This window comes from Merops nubicus, unplaced genomic scaffold (genome assembly GCF_000691845.1).
Source record: "Merops nubicus isolate BGI_N331 unplaced genomic scaffold, ASM69184v1 scaffold43227, whole genome shotgun sequence".
NCBI classification, from domain to species: domain Eukaryota; kingdom Metazoa; phylum Chordata; class Aves; order Coraciiformes; family Meropidae; genus Merops; species Merops nubicus.
The window spans coordinates 19,818-34,973 of NW_008620488.1; the positions used below are offsets into that span (position 1 = coordinate 19,818).

The 15,156-nt window shown below is 47.6% G+C and overlaps 2 protein-coding genes across 2 annotated transcripts in view; one reads left to right on the plus strand and one right to left on the minus strand.

Annotated features, from left to right (window-relative positions):
* CYFIP2 (cytoplasmic FMR1 interacting protein 2) overlaps window positions 1–15,156 on the plus strand; it is a gene marked incomplete at its 3' end in the record, with an annotated part of 43,113 nt that overhangs the window by 13,676 nt on the left and 14,281 nt on the right. The window contains exons 10-22 of the mRNA XM_008944115.1: window positions 1,137–1,254; window positions 2,128–2,247; window positions 2,871–2,996; window positions 3,989–4,155; window positions 4,440–4,587; window positions 4,921–5,074; window positions 5,623–5,779; window positions 7,032–7,128; window positions 7,681–7,757; window positions 8,715–8,823; window positions 9,172–9,291; window positions 9,975–10,174; window positions 10,690–10,777. Of these exons, the coding sequence (XP_008942363.1) occupies window positions 1,137–1,254; window positions 2,128–2,247; window positions 2,871–2,996; window positions 3,989–4,155; window positions 4,440–4,587; window positions 4,921–5,074; window positions 5,623–5,779; window positions 7,032–7,128; window positions 7,681–7,757; window positions 8,715–8,823; window positions 9,172–9,291; window positions 9,975–10,174; window positions 10,690–10,777 (1,681 nt within the window). The remainder of the gene's footprint in view (window positions 1–1,136; window positions 1,255–2,127; window positions 2,248–2,870; window positions 2,997–3,988; window positions 4,156–4,439; window positions 4,588–4,920; window positions 5,075–5,622; window positions 5,780–7,031; window positions 7,129–7,680; window positions 7,758–8,714; window positions 8,824–9,171; window positions 9,292–9,974; window positions 10,175–10,689; window positions 10,778–15,156) is intronic.
* FNDC9 (fibronectin type III domain containing 9) lies at window positions 11,583–12,245 on the minus strand. The gene has a single exon (XM_008944114.1). The coding sequence runs from the start codon at window positions 12,243–12,245 to the stop codon at window positions 11,583–11,585; it is 663 nt and encodes a 220-aa protein (XP_008942362.1).

Consider the following 15,156-nt stretch of genomic DNA (forward strand, 5'->3'; position numbering starts at 1 on the left):
TGCCAAATGTCCAGTGGGGAGCACAGGACATTGGAACGGGTAAGACTCAAGCGATGGGACTGTGGGAGGATGGATTTCACAAGGGATGACATGGTCCAGCACCTTCCACCTTCCAGGACTTCTCATCACCACAAATATTGGCAACAGGTGCCTCACAGTTAACTGTAGCAATACGTCTTCATGTCTATGTCCCTATCAGAGGTGGGTTTCTCACCTTCCTTTTGTACAGACAGTCTAGATGGGAGAAGGTGACAATCTGTCTTTAAGATGGACAGTTGTTTAGGGAGAAAAAACCCAACTCCTGAACATTTACGTTGTGGTGACCGTAAGACCTGAGGCTCTCACACTGACAGACGTTTGCTTGCACAAGGCATTTTGGTCAATCCATTTTGTTTCTGCATCTGTGGCTGATACAGAATGGGAAAAAGGAGATGTTAAATAGACCTGAGCTGCACCATTTCTTCATATGATTGTGCCTTTGGAAAGGGAGCACTGCCTTCTTTTAGAACATTATTACACTGTTACACAGTACGTGTGACTCAATGCAGATGAAAATCCAGTCCATGTAATCACATTCTGTTCATCTTTTATACTTGGGGTTGATCACTGTGCTGGTAGTATGAGCCAGAACCAAAAACAGTTAGATAGATAGTCCCTTGCTGGCCCCGTGCAGATTTTTTTCCTTGCAGGAGAAGGCAGCATGGGCCAGCAGTTTCAGGCCTGGAGGGGCGGCCTCCAAGGTGATTGTTATTCTTAGGAGTAGCAGAAAGGATGCAAACGATGCCGAGTCTTTGCAGTTCACCCTTCCCTGAAGGCTTGTCTACTGGTGGCCTGGGAAATATCCCTCTCTGCCCAAGGCGGCAGGTGAGCCCAGCATGGAGAGCAGCCTTCAGGGTGGATGGAGCAGGGATGTTCAGGCTGAAAGGTGAGACAAGTGTCCCCATCATGCTGTGTGAGACCACCTCTGGAAGACCCCACGCACCAGGGGACAGGTGAGAACACAGGCTGACATTTGCCCTGAAGGTGGCACGTCTTGAGCATGTTGAAGAGAGCAGTTGAGCACAAGGCTTTGTTCCTGGGGGTGTCTTAGTGGAGCCCTGAGTCCTGTCCTTGAAACTTTTGCTTTTTTTGCCCAGGTGGACGTGCACTCAGAGCAGCATAAGCCCCCAGTACAACATCTGTGAGCAGATGGTCCAGATCCGAGATGACCACATCCGCTTCATCTCAGAGCTCGCGCGCTACAGCAACAGCGAGGTAAGCCCTGCGGGGAGCCACCGTGGTCAGGCTTGGTAGATGGGCAGGGCTGGGACAGGACCAGCATGGCAGGAGTATGGTCTGCCGAGGATGTACAGTGAGGAAGAGGGACACAGGTGAAACAAACCACTTCTCAATCCAGCAATAAAAAAACAAGTTCTGAAACGCCCCTGCAGGTGCAAAACTACATGCACTGGAAGAGCTACTGCAACAGCTTCTGCTTTTTGGCCACAGCCTCATTAAGAAAAGAAGTAGAAAAAATTTGGCAGCTAAAGATTTATTATCAGCCAGGTGGTAGAACATTCATGACTCACAAATAAGTCTTCTCTGTTACACAGAGCTATTGGTCAGGGCTTCGAGGAAAGCTTGGGAGGACATCTCTGGTCTTTCCATTACTGAATGTTGGTGCCCTCTCTGATGCGACTCTGACTGTTCTTTGCAAATGTGTGATCTGCATTCTTCAGTGTTGGTTTAATGAATTGTTAGTGTTCTCAGGCCTTGTCTTTTGTCGTTTGTGAGTGCTTATTTGAACTTTAAATCAGTAAAGGACTCTCAAGGATTTCTGTAGTATTAGATCATCAAAAAGGAACATGAAAGTGAAATGAAAACAGTCAGTTAGTTGCTCTGAGCTGACATCAGACTTATTTTTCTGCAGGAAGCAAATTGGCTGACTGGGTAAAAAGAGCACTGCCAGGTTATAGCCTGTTTCCTGAGGGACAGTTTGTGCACTGCTCAGTTTTAGATTGATCATGAGGTCACAGGGATTCATTTCAGCTGGGATTTGGGAGAGAGATCTGTGGCTGCTCTTTGGCCCAGTGAAGCTTCTGGAGCAAGTTGCTGAGTGTAGCCCTGACGTGATGTGATGTTTTGCAGGTGGTCACTGGCTCAGGGCTGGACAGCCAGAAATCAGATGAAGAGTACAGGGAGCTCTTTGATCTCGCTTTGCGGGGACTGCAGCTGCTGTCCAAGTGGAGTGCCCACGTCATGGAAGTGGTGAGTGCATCCATGGAAGCAGTGAGTGTGGAACGTGCTTCTCTTCCCAGGGGAGTGTGACAGTTTTAACATGGCATGTAACAGAGACTGTGGAAAGGTGGGCTTGCTTTCATGCCACCTAACTTTAAGCTCTTAACAAATACACTCAGATCAGGCAGCTAATATCTCTGAACACCCACAGCACCAAATGGAGAACGAGTGTTTTATCATCTCACCCTGGACCTGAACTGCCCTTTGCAGGTGCTGGGGTGTCCCCACCAATGTTAGAGAGAGACAGGAGGGCTGTTCTCTTAATCTGAACATGTTGGTTAAGTACTGAAAGCTGCTTGGGATGAGTAACTAAAACTGTAATTCAGATGATGATGGGAATTCTTAATTTGAAAAGTTACAAATGGACACAAGTCCATGGATGTCAAAAGCCCAATATGACTGGCAGCCTCCCAAATAAACAAAATATTAGCACAGTGATAATAAAGCCAGGAAGAAGCAAAAGTTCTGCTCCCAATGGAATGTCAAACAACTGCAGTCTAGGGAGTATCTTCCCAGCACAGGGCCCTCTTCAGTCTTTCCAGCCTGACTTCTTGCCCATTGCAATGTTGACACTGTCTCTTTCCATCTTCTAGTACTCCTGGAAGCTAGTTCATCCCACAGATAAATTCTGTAACAAGGATTGCCCTGGAACAGCAGAAGAGTATGAGAGAGCCACCCGGTACAACTACACCAGTGAAGAGAAGTTTGCCTTTGTGGAGGTAGGTGCCAACTGCACAGGAGAAAGAACCACCAGGCAGGGCTGGTTTCCTGTCCATCTTCCTTAGACCAAGGGAAGAGGAGGGAAGGACATCCCACTGTACTCAACCAGTTCCTCATCCCTGTGGCCCTGGGATTAAGGGTTCCCACATCCCTGTGTCTCTTAATTTGCCCAGAACTCAGGGGCAAATTAAGTTTTTAGGAGCTTCTACAGGAATAGGAACACTGCACCAATGCATCATGAACAATTCCCCTCCCATTTCCTGATCCTGCTTTTCTTGCACTGTGCTTGTGTGCTGGAGAAAGACAGAGGTGAATCTCTGTGTTTTCTTAATATCACTATACTAATCCTCTCCTGACTGAAAAAGGTGTTCAAGACTCCTGAAAATAAAAAAGTGTCTGAGCTTGCAGAGCAGCGTGATCTGGAGCAAGATCAGAGCTATGTTCAGGCAGTGTGCAAACACAAGAGATCCTCAGCCAGTCCCAGGACCTGCCAACTCTTGGTCTAGCTATCTGTGGATGGTGGGAATAGTCCTCTGAGTCTGGCTGTGAGAGATCCTCACACCTTCTTCTTGCCTTACACAGTCCAAGGTGGTTTGAACATGGCCTTAATTTTGTGGCTCACTCCCTCCTGGGAATTGTCACTGTACTCTCGAACAAGGAAGACTGTGTCCTGATGTGGATGGAGGTCTGTGCACCCACGTGTGGAGCATATGCAGATTCCTGGGATTGAGTGTTATTAAAGAGATCAAGAGTGGAAACAGAGCCTGCCAAGGGACAGGTGCCCTTTGCAGGACACTGGTGGTGTAAATGCTCTCTTCCACTTGCTATCATCTGTAAAGCAGCTAACATCAAAAAAATCAGCCCCCTAATTAATGGATTTAAGTTACTTGAGTGGAGTTAATTTAGGTCCAAATTATCTAATGTTAGACTTACAGAGCTTTTCATACAATGGAAAAATAGCAAATACATCTGTTTTTAATCCTTCCTTCAGGTAATTGCCATGATCAAAGGTCTGCAAGTGCTGATGGGCCGGATGGAGAGTGTCTTTAACCAAGCCATCCGCAACACGATCTACGCGGCCCTGCAGGACTTTGCGCAGGTGACCCTGCGAGAGCCGCTCAGGCAGGCGGTCAGGAAGAAGAAGAATGTTCTCATCAGGTCTGTCTGTCCTTCTTCAGTGTAACCCAGAGCCCACGTATTCAGTAGCGCAACATGTTTGTACTATGTAAGCATGTGGCCCTGCACACACCTCAGGCTATGCAAACAGCCAACATACCTTGGCCAGCAGCTCTTGCCAAGGTGGCTTTTGGGCATGACTTCCCCAACGACAGTGTATGTCCCCACCTCAGATACTTTGCCTCCCATGTGTGCACAGCAGTGAATATTTTCATTTTAAAATCGCATCAAGCTTAAGCACTGCTTTCCCCTCCCACCCACTCCAGTGTCCTTCAGGCAATTCGGAAGACAATCTGTGACTGGGAGGGAGGTCGAGAGCCTCCAAATGATCCTTGCTTGAGAGGTGAGAAGGATCCTAAAGGTGGATTTGATATTAAAGTCCCACGACGAGCAGTAGGACCATCAAGTACGCAGGTATGTAAATATCCATCTCCTGTTTAGGGAATTAAAGGTCTTAGAGCCTTGCAGGCGTCTCCCACCCTGTGGATTAGCAGCTGTTTCCATGATCTGCTCCACAAAGCCTTCACACTGTTAAGTGTTGCTTTGGTGCCTAATTTGTTGTGTAATTCCCAAAGCCTCCTTTTTTTCAGGTGTGTCCTTATTTCTAGTTCAGGAAGATGGTGGCTTATGGGTGCAGAGAGTAGTAGGCACTTGGGAGAAGTGTTGTTTGTTGTTGCAGAGCACCACGGCTGTGTGTGGTGGTGTGTCACTACAGAGTGGTAACTGCATGGCAACTTTCTTCTGAAGCTTTACATGGTACGGACCATGCTGGAGTCCCTCATAGCAGACAAAAGTGGCTCAAAGAAGACTCTGAGGAGCAGCTTGGATGGACCCATAGTCTTGGCCATTGAGGAGTTCCACAAGCAATCCTTCTTCTTCACACACCTTCTCAACATCAGTGGTGAGCTTATGGCAGGGGGAGGCTTGAATCCAGCTCTTGCATGCTCAGAATGGGAGGTAGATCAGCTTTGCTTTTCATTGACCTATGCAAAAGACTTTGCTTAATTTTTCCCAGGTTTCCTACTTCTAGCTGATTCGGGCATGTTGCTGGGTAGTAATCAGTATGTGAACAGGAATGAGTCAGCAATGGGAAATAGCCACAGGTGGTAGTTTATTTCCTAGGACTGGAGTTTTCTTTCTGTTCCAAACAAACTTCTGAGACACTGGGCACAGAAGAAATCTTCCAGAGTGACTCTGAGCCATTGAAATGTTCTCCCTGGAGCTCTAGAGCAGAAGGAATGATCCCTTCTTTCTTCAACCACTATAACGTCCTCAGGCAGCATAGTCATGGTCGGGGTTTGAAAACAGACATGCTAGAGAAGTGTTCCATGCTCAAAACCAGTCCAATATGAGGCTGCAGCAGCTGCCTCCTGTGCACCTCCCTTTGTGCCATCCCTGTGGGGGTAACATGGGTGCCCTCCTGCTGGGGGGATCTCCTCTGTATTTCAGAAGCACTGCAGCAGTGCTGCGACCTGTCCCAGCTTTGGTTCCGGGAATTCTTCCTGGAGCTGACCATGGGCCGCCGCATCCAGTTCCCCATCGAGATGTCCATGCCCTGGATCCTCACGGACCATATTCTGGAAACCAAAGAACCCTCCATGATGGAGTAAGAGCTGCTGGGCTGTGTTGGGACTGTATGTGCACTGGGGCTTGGGGTTTTGTTTTGGAGAAGGGTAGGCTGGTGATGAACAGCCTTTTTGACGTGGGAGGGAAGGCAGATGTTTCTTGACGTGCTGTCAGAGGGATGTGCACTGCACGACTGCCTCCTTAGCAGACACACACAGGTGGCTTCCTGGCACTGGCACTTACTTTCTGTGTCATAAACCAGCTGTTGGCAACTGCTCTATTCAGATGTGGGCACGACTTCATGGGACTGTCATCTGCATGTAGCAGTCAGCATGGGCAATGAGAGGGATGTGGGCCCTGTCTAAGGCACCTACATTTCTTTATTTGTGTAACAAATAATGAGAAAAAATGGTGTTATGCAAGTGTAATTAGAATCACAGAATCATTAAGGTTGGAGAAGTCCACTAAGATCATCAAGTCCAGTTGTCAACCCAACACTACCATGGGCTCTAAACTATGTCCCAAAGTACCACATCTACATGTTATCTGAACACTTCCAGGGATGGTGAATCCACCACCTCCCTGGGCAGCCTGGTCCAATGTTTCACCACCACTCTTTTAGTAAAGAAATTCTTCCTAATATCCAATATAAAAATCCCCTGGTGCAACTTCAGCCCATTTCCTCTCATCCTGTCGCTAGTTACTTGGGAGAGGAGACCAACACCCACCTCACTCCAACCTCCTTTCAGGTAGTTGTGGAGAGCAAGAAGGTCTCCTCTCAGCCTCCTTCTCTAGACTAAACAATCCCAGTTCCCTTAGCTTCTCCTCATAAGCCATGTTCCCCAGACCCCTCACCAGCTTTGTTGCTCTTCTCTAGAATTCCCCCAGCCCCTCAATGTCTTTCTTATCCTGTAGCACCCGAAACTGACCCCAGTACTCAAGCTGTGGCCTCCCCAGTGCCGATCCCAGGGGCATGACCACTTCCCTGCTCCTGCTGGACACACTATTTTTGATACAGGCCAGGATGCTCTTGGCCTTTTTAGCCACCTGGGCATACTGCTGACTTATGTCCAGCTGGGTGGCCACCAGCACCTCCAGGTCCTTCTCTGCCAGACAGTTTTCCAGCCACTTTCCAGCAACTGTGGTTGAGGGGCTGGAGGGAGTGGAAGTGATAGGGGTGAAGTCAGAGAAAAGCCATTTTTTGCACTGAGTGGGGCATCATGCACTGGCTGCCTTTTATGCTGATACGCTCTGAAGTTAATTTAAGCCATGATCTGTCTTCTTGCCCTCAGGTACGTACTGTACCCCTTGGACCTCTATAATGACAGCGCATACTATGCCTTGACCAAGTTCAAAAAGCAGTTCCTGTACGATGAGATTGAAGCTGAAGTAAGTTCTTCTCATATTTATTGTATGGAAGGAGCTCACCGGGGTCACATTGCCCTGTTTGACAGATCTACCCAGCAGTTCAGTGATTTCATTATAAGCATCTCCTGAAAAAATACCCCATCAAGACTGAGAAGTTTTCAGAATATCAGAATTCTCAGAGAGCTTACTGACTCTGTTAATTAAGCTTCAGCTTAGCTGTACCCGTGGGGAACTGTGGAAGCCAAAGTCTGTCAGACACTGGGGCGTGGAAGAGTCTGGGCCGAGGGTTATGAGACATCAGAGGAAAATGAGAAACTTGAGATCCCTGAGAGAGAAGGATGACTGGGGATGGGGGACCAGGACCTCTAAGTCATACAGAAACTGTCAGAGGGAAACATAGCTGCCATTCTCTGCTTAGCTTTAGCATGTGAGAACTGCAGCGTGGTTTTTAGACGGTGTGGTGTGTGTATGTATTCCATTAGAGCTCTGTGTTCAGCTGTATTGATCTTACATGCGTAGGAAGGAGCTCTGTGCTGGTCACACCCTCACGAAATCTTGTTCTTCCTCCTCCAGGTGAATTTGTGCTTTGATCAATTTGTGTACAAGCTGGCAGATCAGATCTTTGCCTATTATAAAGCAATGGCTGGCAGGTAGGAGAACCTGACTGGTGGTGATGACAGATGATATCTCTGTGTCTAAATTGCTGTTAACCAAAAGGTTCCCCTCGGGGAGCAGCCACCTCAAGGAGACTTAACAAAACAGATCATCTCTGTCCCACTGAGCTGGCTGTCCATGTCAGACCACTGTAGATGGGGAAAATGAATTAATGGTGGCAAGGAGACATGGTTAAAAGTGAAAAAATAATAATTCGCATCCTAAGTAGCTGTCTGAGTAGGATTTATGAGAGCAGCAGCAGAGCAAACCAAGCCTAATGAAGACATGTCCTTGCTTGCTTGCCTCCTGTCTCCCCTGAACAGGAATATGCACTTTTCCTCACCCTAGTAAAGCAGCAGGACTTGTAAAAGCTAGAAGATGGGACCTGTCCTAGGTCCCACATCACACCAGCTGACTGCAGGACTTCTGCAGTTGCTTGCTCCCTTTTGGGGAAATAGACCCTTTGTGACATTTCCTTCTTAACAATTTAAAGAACGTGGATGAACTCTAGTATGGGTTCTCGTTTCATGTCCCCAAAGGTGAACCAAGCCTGTGGTGTAACTCTGCAAGGCGTTTTGTCACTAAAGCACATTTCACCATAGAGAAGAAGAGCAATCACCATCACGAACCAAATGTTCCCACAGCAGATCTTCAAGGAGGGAGCACACCTGTGGGACCACCCCAGTACCTTGCAGTAGTGATATCTTCCAGCACAATCTTTTATCTTTTTGAATGCTTTAGCTATAAAAGCCAAGAATGATGGCCAACAGCACAGCAGTCCCCAGAGGACAACCACTGCTCTGTGATCTAGTGGCGTAAGCAGAGTTAGTGTGGGGAGATTTCTTAGCAGTCAGAGCAAGAGGAAAAGAAGGATGAAAACAACTCTGGAAAAAAACAGAGACAAGCTGAAAATGTATGTTTCTATTTTCCTGACACTGCTTCCTTTTTTTCAGTGTTTTACTGGACAAACGTTTCCGGGCTGAATGTAAGAACTACGGGGTGATCATTCCATACCCACCATCCAACCGCTACGAAACGCTGCTCAAGCAGCGGCACGTCCAGGTACGGGGCCAGGGGCCCACACCAGCACCCCGGCTCCTGGGCTACTGTCCTTCTGCTGGGGGCTGGCATCGAGGTCAGTGCTGGGATGAGGAGGGATGAAGCTGTTCCTGACACGCTACACTCAGGGCACGGGGCCTGAGGGGAAAATGAGTTCTGCTCCTCACTGTCCTCCTTGTCTCTTAAGGAAACTGAAGCAAGGCGTTTGCATCACCACTTTCACATCTAAGCAGACTTGGTTGTTTCGTTTTAATTTACAACTGCTGAAAAAGAAATAATGTACCTTTTCCCCATCTGTGGGTGTATATATATACATACATAACATGTAGATATGTTCTCTTCTTTTCCCAGCTGCTGGGGAGATCAATTGACCTGAACAGGCTCATTACCCAGCGAATCTCAGCAGCGATGTACAAGTCGTTAGACCAGGCCATTAGCCGCTTTGAGAGCGAGGACCTGACATCCATAGTGGTAAGAACTGTTAGTGACTGTGAGTATGAACAGCAAGAATAATACACTGCTCTGGATACACAGTCAACTCTCTTCTGCTTCAGGTCCCACCTAGAGCAGGTTTCAGCCGGCCATGTATCCTCATCTATGCTGCCGAGACTCTACTATTTTTATTTATGCAGTTTTAATTGCATTAGTATTGGGCCATTAAGTATCTGCATAAAGCATAAGGTGACAGTCAGCAGTTTGATTTTGCAGAGCTCAAATAAGAGCAGTCTGTATCCTTGGAGAAGGAAATCTTGACTTTAATTCCCTGTTAGATGAAGGTGGCTGAGACATCGTCTGTGTGTGTACACAGGATTTGCTGCCGTTGATACATTAGAGGAGCATCAGAGTCAAGGAGTGTAAAAATACTGTTTTCCACCTCTGAAGGATTCTGATGTGAAAGCCACCCAGTGCTCAGTGGGGAAAAAAATAATTTAGTTTCCTGCAGGTTTAGGAGATACTGAACAAGGACCCCTTGAGTAGAAGTGCAATTGGCCTTGGCCACTGAGTTAAATTGGTGTCTTTAGCATTTGCTACGTCCTCACCTGGAAAATTCTGTGTGAGTGTGGATAAAAAATCATTCCCCTGGCAATTAAATCAGCTGTTTCTATTGTCATCTTGGTAATGTGTTGCATTTGCTGCTGCTTTGTGTGCTGCAGGAGCTGGAGTGGCTCTTGGAAATAAATCGGCTGACTCACAGGTTGCTGTGCAAGCACATGACTCTGGACAGCTTTGACGCCATGTTCAGGGAGGCCAACCACAACGTCTCTGCGCCCTATGGGCGCATCACCCTCCACGTCTTCTGGGAGCTCAACTTTGACTTTCTACCCAACTACTGCTACAATGGATCCACCAACAGGTGAGGGGAGAAAGCAAGGTAGGGTCACCTGGAGACCCTGCTTTTCTTTCTAAAACAGCAAACCTGCCACACTCCCACGCATTGCAGTGAAGTTTTCATTCCCTATGGGGTCCAACAGTTACAGTTAAAATGAAGTTAAAGCCCACCAGCTCCCCTTGGATTTGAAAACATTAGTAACAAATTCAAGCAACAAAGTTGGACAGTGACTGCAAGCAGCTGAGCTAGTTTGGTTTAGAGGGTTGGTTTACTGAAGAGCAGAGCTGTGGTAGCTGCTCACATACAGGTTTCTTGCCTGCCTCAAATGAGAAGAAAGCTCACCTTTGGTAGGTTAAACTGACATGGTTTGCACCACCAATAGACTGGGGCAGAAGTTTGCATTCCAGTTCATGTAGCCCAGGTGATGAACTGCTGATGGGTCTACAACTGCAGTTCATCCCAGGCCATGCCATGTCGGCGCTCAGCACAATTAGTCGGGCTCTGACCACTTTCCTCCCCATCTCCCATGCCCACCACAGGTTTGTGAGGACAGCAATCCCCTTCACGCAGGAGCCCCAGCGGGACAAGCCAGCCAACGTTCAGCCGTATTACCTCTACGGGTCCAAGGTCAGTAAATGAGCCACAACAGCCACAAGGGGTGGTTGTTAGACGTATTTATTTAGGAAGAAAGAAAAGCAAGAACTACTCCAATAACAGAACAGTGGGTGCAAATGTGCAAGGTCATGTTGCTGTGTGAAACCAAAAAGCCATGCAAGAAGCAGATCTAGTGTGCTTTTGCTATTGCTTTTCCATGTTCTTCTCCATAACATGCCTATGTTAGGGGATGCTGACACCGCCTCATGCTTAGTGTTGGCACTGAGACCAAGTCACATCCATCTAAATGCATGAACTGGAGAGCAAGTTGAAGCAAGCAGTGCTTCTCCCCAAAGAAGGTCCTACTTCAGGAATCCCATTTGTAGTTCAAAATGGGAATTACTAAAATAATTGTGTGTGCAAATAGAGACTACTTACTACTGACAAAAAGCTCTTCTGTCAGGCTGTTTGTACAGGTGTTATGAGGGCTTGGGGTGTGATGCTAATAGAGGATCACTCAAGTGTGAAACTACTTGAATGGAATTGATGGATGGCTCTGAAGTGAACCTGTAGCACTGATGCAGATTAGCTAATGACACCACAGTCAGCTGAGCCTGGCTGTTCCCAAAGAGCTGACTTGGTTTCTTTTTAAAAAAGCCCTCAACAAATGAGAATTTTTTTGTCACTTGACAAAAATCTTTCACTCTGCAACCAATGTACCTGCCTCACATCACACCCCGGGACAAACAGGCCCCATGGACACACAGTCCTTTTGGCAAGAGCTGGGAAAGAGCAGCATAAACCACACCTCTAAGCAGGGTTTCCCTTTATTTTGCTCTCATTGAAGGCCATGTTGTGGCAAGATGGCCCTTTTATCATCGCTGGTTTTATAGGAAAAAAAGCAGTGGGGAGACCTGTACGGACTCTCTCTCTCGAAACTGGAGCTCCTCGTTAGCACGGTGGTCATGGGGACTTCCAGAAGCTCCTCTCTTAGCCCCTCATTCAGTGGCCCCTCTGGTGAGCTGCTCCCTTCGCCCACTTCTTCGAGGCTGGCCTCGGGATGCTTCAGGCTCGCAGCCCGGTGGCACCGTGCCGACCAGAACTGCAGGCAGCCGTAGGCCAGGAGAGCAGTGAAGCAGAGGAGCAGCAGGCTGCTCACCATCCACATGGAGGGGGTAGGTTCCTGCTTAGAGCCACCAAAAACCAGGGGGGATTTGTCCAGAGTGTGGAAGGTGGTGCAGTGGTTGCTGGAGGGGTAAGAGTTCTTGCACGTGATGCAGAGGACGTAGATGGTGGATGGTGTGAGTCGGTGGAGGACAAGGGAGCTGAGGGGGTGAGGAACTCGCTCCTCCCGGTGGAAGTTCTGGCGTAAGTAGCCTGCAAAGACACTGTTCCAGTTGGGGCGGTACATGACGTGGTAGTAGTTCTCTGGACAGGGGTTGCTCATGGCCCAGGACACGGTGGCACTGGTGTAAGTGATGTTGTGCACTTCGATGTTCATTGTGCCCCTGAAAACAGATGCAGGGAGAGGCTGAGTTTCCCAATTTGTGTACAGGCTCAGAGGCCACTGACAGCAGTGAAGTCTTTCCACAGGCTCTGCCAGACCTTAGACTGGACTCGGGACCATGGCTGGCTAGCTTAGATCAGATGCTAGGTCTTAGATGGCTAACATTACAGAAGATTAATCCTGCTGGTGCCCAGACGACTTCATCACCCTGCTTCATAACCAAAAAAAACCAACTAAGGCATAGGGCATACTTTATGTTCTAGTTAGATTTTTCAGAAATCTCTTCTTTCTGACTGGTTGCCCATGTAGGAAGCTTTTTTTAGACTTTTTTAATTTCCATGGAATAGAAAAGATACTGCAACTGTGATTAACATAAACTGATCATTAAACTAGCTCCAAATTGCCTTGTGAAGCTGCCAATAGATATTTTGATTTTACACCTAAATGCCATTTAAAAAGATGCATAATGACTCATTCGCTCATTTAAGTTGTTGCTGCATTTTCTGTACCTTACTTGTTGCTTAACAGAGTATAAACTCTTTCTGTTCCTACAGCATCTCACATTGTAATATTAAGATCTTAAAAGTGAAATCTGAAGGTGGGTGATAGATAAAATCAATGCCTTAGGGAAATGCAAATGTATGAATAATAAATATAAAGCTTTCCTCTAGACAAAAGACACTGACCACTAACAAATTACTGTGTAGGAACAGACACAAACCACTTCAGGACCCCACTGAAGATCCCCAAAGTGCTCTCTGAGCCTCACTGCTGGGTCTTCTCTCCCAACCAGCCGAGTGCTCCGAACAAGAGCTGCATGCAATAATTTTTTGCCTTCTTCCTCTTCTTTAGCTATAAGTAACTTTCCTGTAATTCAGTCAAGAATCAATTCATCAGTTTTAGCTCCCTACCCAAAGAGCAGAAGACCACGTGTGCCCAGCGCTGAGCCCTCCCGCGCCGCGGGCAGCCGCTTACCTCCCGGCAGGTCCCCGCTCGGTGCTGGGAGCACTGTGCACAGCCAGGCAGCACCCTCCCTGGTGCTGGGGAGCACTGTGGGCACAGCCAGGCAGCACCCTCCCTGGTGCTGGGGAGCACTGTGGGCACAGCCAGGCAGCACCTTCCCCTCTTCCCACCGCTCACCTCCCTCTGCCTCTGCTGAATCCCTTCCCCGGTGCTGCCTGGTATTATACCCGCCTGGGGCTCCGTCATCTCTCACCATGGCAACCAGTAAGAAAGGATGGGCAGGCGTCTTCAAGTAATTTGGGAATGTTAGCCTTAAAAGCTTCTGCCTGAGAGAAGTATGTGTCTCTGAGGGGGAAAAAACAAGCCAGGCAGTTGTGTTTGCTGGCTTCTTTGAGTTGGTTGGGGTTTTTTTTTGCTTGTCCACAGTCCCCCAGCAAGATCATCACTGGCCCCCCCGCAGGTCCGGGGTTAGAGACACATTGATACATGGTATGAGGTCCAGGATCCTCCTCTGAAGTATACATTGATAGTTTAGCACTTGAGAGCTTCGTCTTCAATTCTATGATTTCTTGCACATTGAAACTACTGATTTAAGCCAAAATGTGTTTGAGAGAAAAACTTTCCTAGAAGAAATTTGGGGTTGGGTCTGGAGTTACTTATTCTATGTTATTCCTGGACAGTTGTTTGCAGCAATTCAAAGATCATCTAAATATCAACAGTGATGAGATAATGCAGACTGCATCAGGAAGGGCTATTACAAACCTAGGAAGTATGTGTGACCCTTGCTTTTGATTTACATCCTGTAGTTCTGGCTGGTTTGGTTTCTTCTTCCAAGATCTGTATCCCCTCCTGTCTTAGTGAGTGAGCTGTGGCTGCCAGTGAGCTGAAAACTGGGAGAAAAGGTGAAAATAATTATACACAGGGATGGAAATGAAAGTACTCCCAGGTGGCTTCCTGCCTTTTACATGGCATGTCTTGTTTACAAGAGCAGGGGATAGAGAGCTCTTAGCTGGTCCCATGCTGTGAATAAAGTACATCCCTGAGAGATCAGGATACAAATCCAGGCTTCAGAAAGGTGGCTTACACCAGGTGGTAATGCTTTCATGAGATAACGTTGAGCTTCTTGAGTTTATCAGTGTTCACAGTTGCTTTGAAATTAAATTTCGGCTATTCACAAATGAGATGTGTTGTCGGGAAGAGAGGAAACAGAGGAAAACAGGAATAGTTGGATTGGGCCAGCAAAGGGTCCTGCTGACCTTTCTGCATGCCAGGATCAATACCACTAGCTCAAAGGAAACCTCAGCAAAGCCTTCAGTAGTGTTGGTATTACTTGCTCCCAAAATGAAGCCTACACCTGTTTACACTGCTGCCAAAACCGTGCCGGTGCCAGGACTGCTTTGGCACTGGTGTTACCTCATCTGCAGGTGGACCCGGCTGCGGCCCTGCCTGGGGGCAGCTGTGGCCCTCGCTCCTCATGGTAGGATGCAAACTGCTGGCACGCTCCAGTGACCAGCAGAAACTGAGCAGAAACTGAGCCATGTTCTGTCATTCAGCCACTTATCAAACACAGCAGGCTGCCAAGTCTCTGACAAAGAAGCTACAAAATTACCAGCAACCCACTACTTACTGCTTCTTAACCACTTCTTAGCTCTGTAAATGCTCTAGATTTGGCTTCATTTATGTAATTACATGAGTGCTTCTGTTTTTCTTGCTGCTGCTGGACCCAAGTTCACACTGGACTTGCTGGAAATCCGTTTCCCTGCTCGAATTTGCTCCCCTGTTTTTTAACAAGCAGGCAAACAGATGTAACCTGAAGGACAGTGTATGCTGCCAGCGCCTGTAAAAATAGTTACAGCTTTTGAATGGGATGGAGCCACTCTATTTTCTGCTGCCACATCTGCAGCAACAGCACAAAGGTGCTGAGGAGCTGTGGTTTCAGCCG

Bases quoted from the DNA above. Each gene is read 5' to 3' on its own strand.
- FNDC9 (XM_008944114.1), bottom strand. From the start codon at position 12,245: ATGAACATCGAAGTGCACAACATCACTTACACCAGTGCCACCGTGTCC.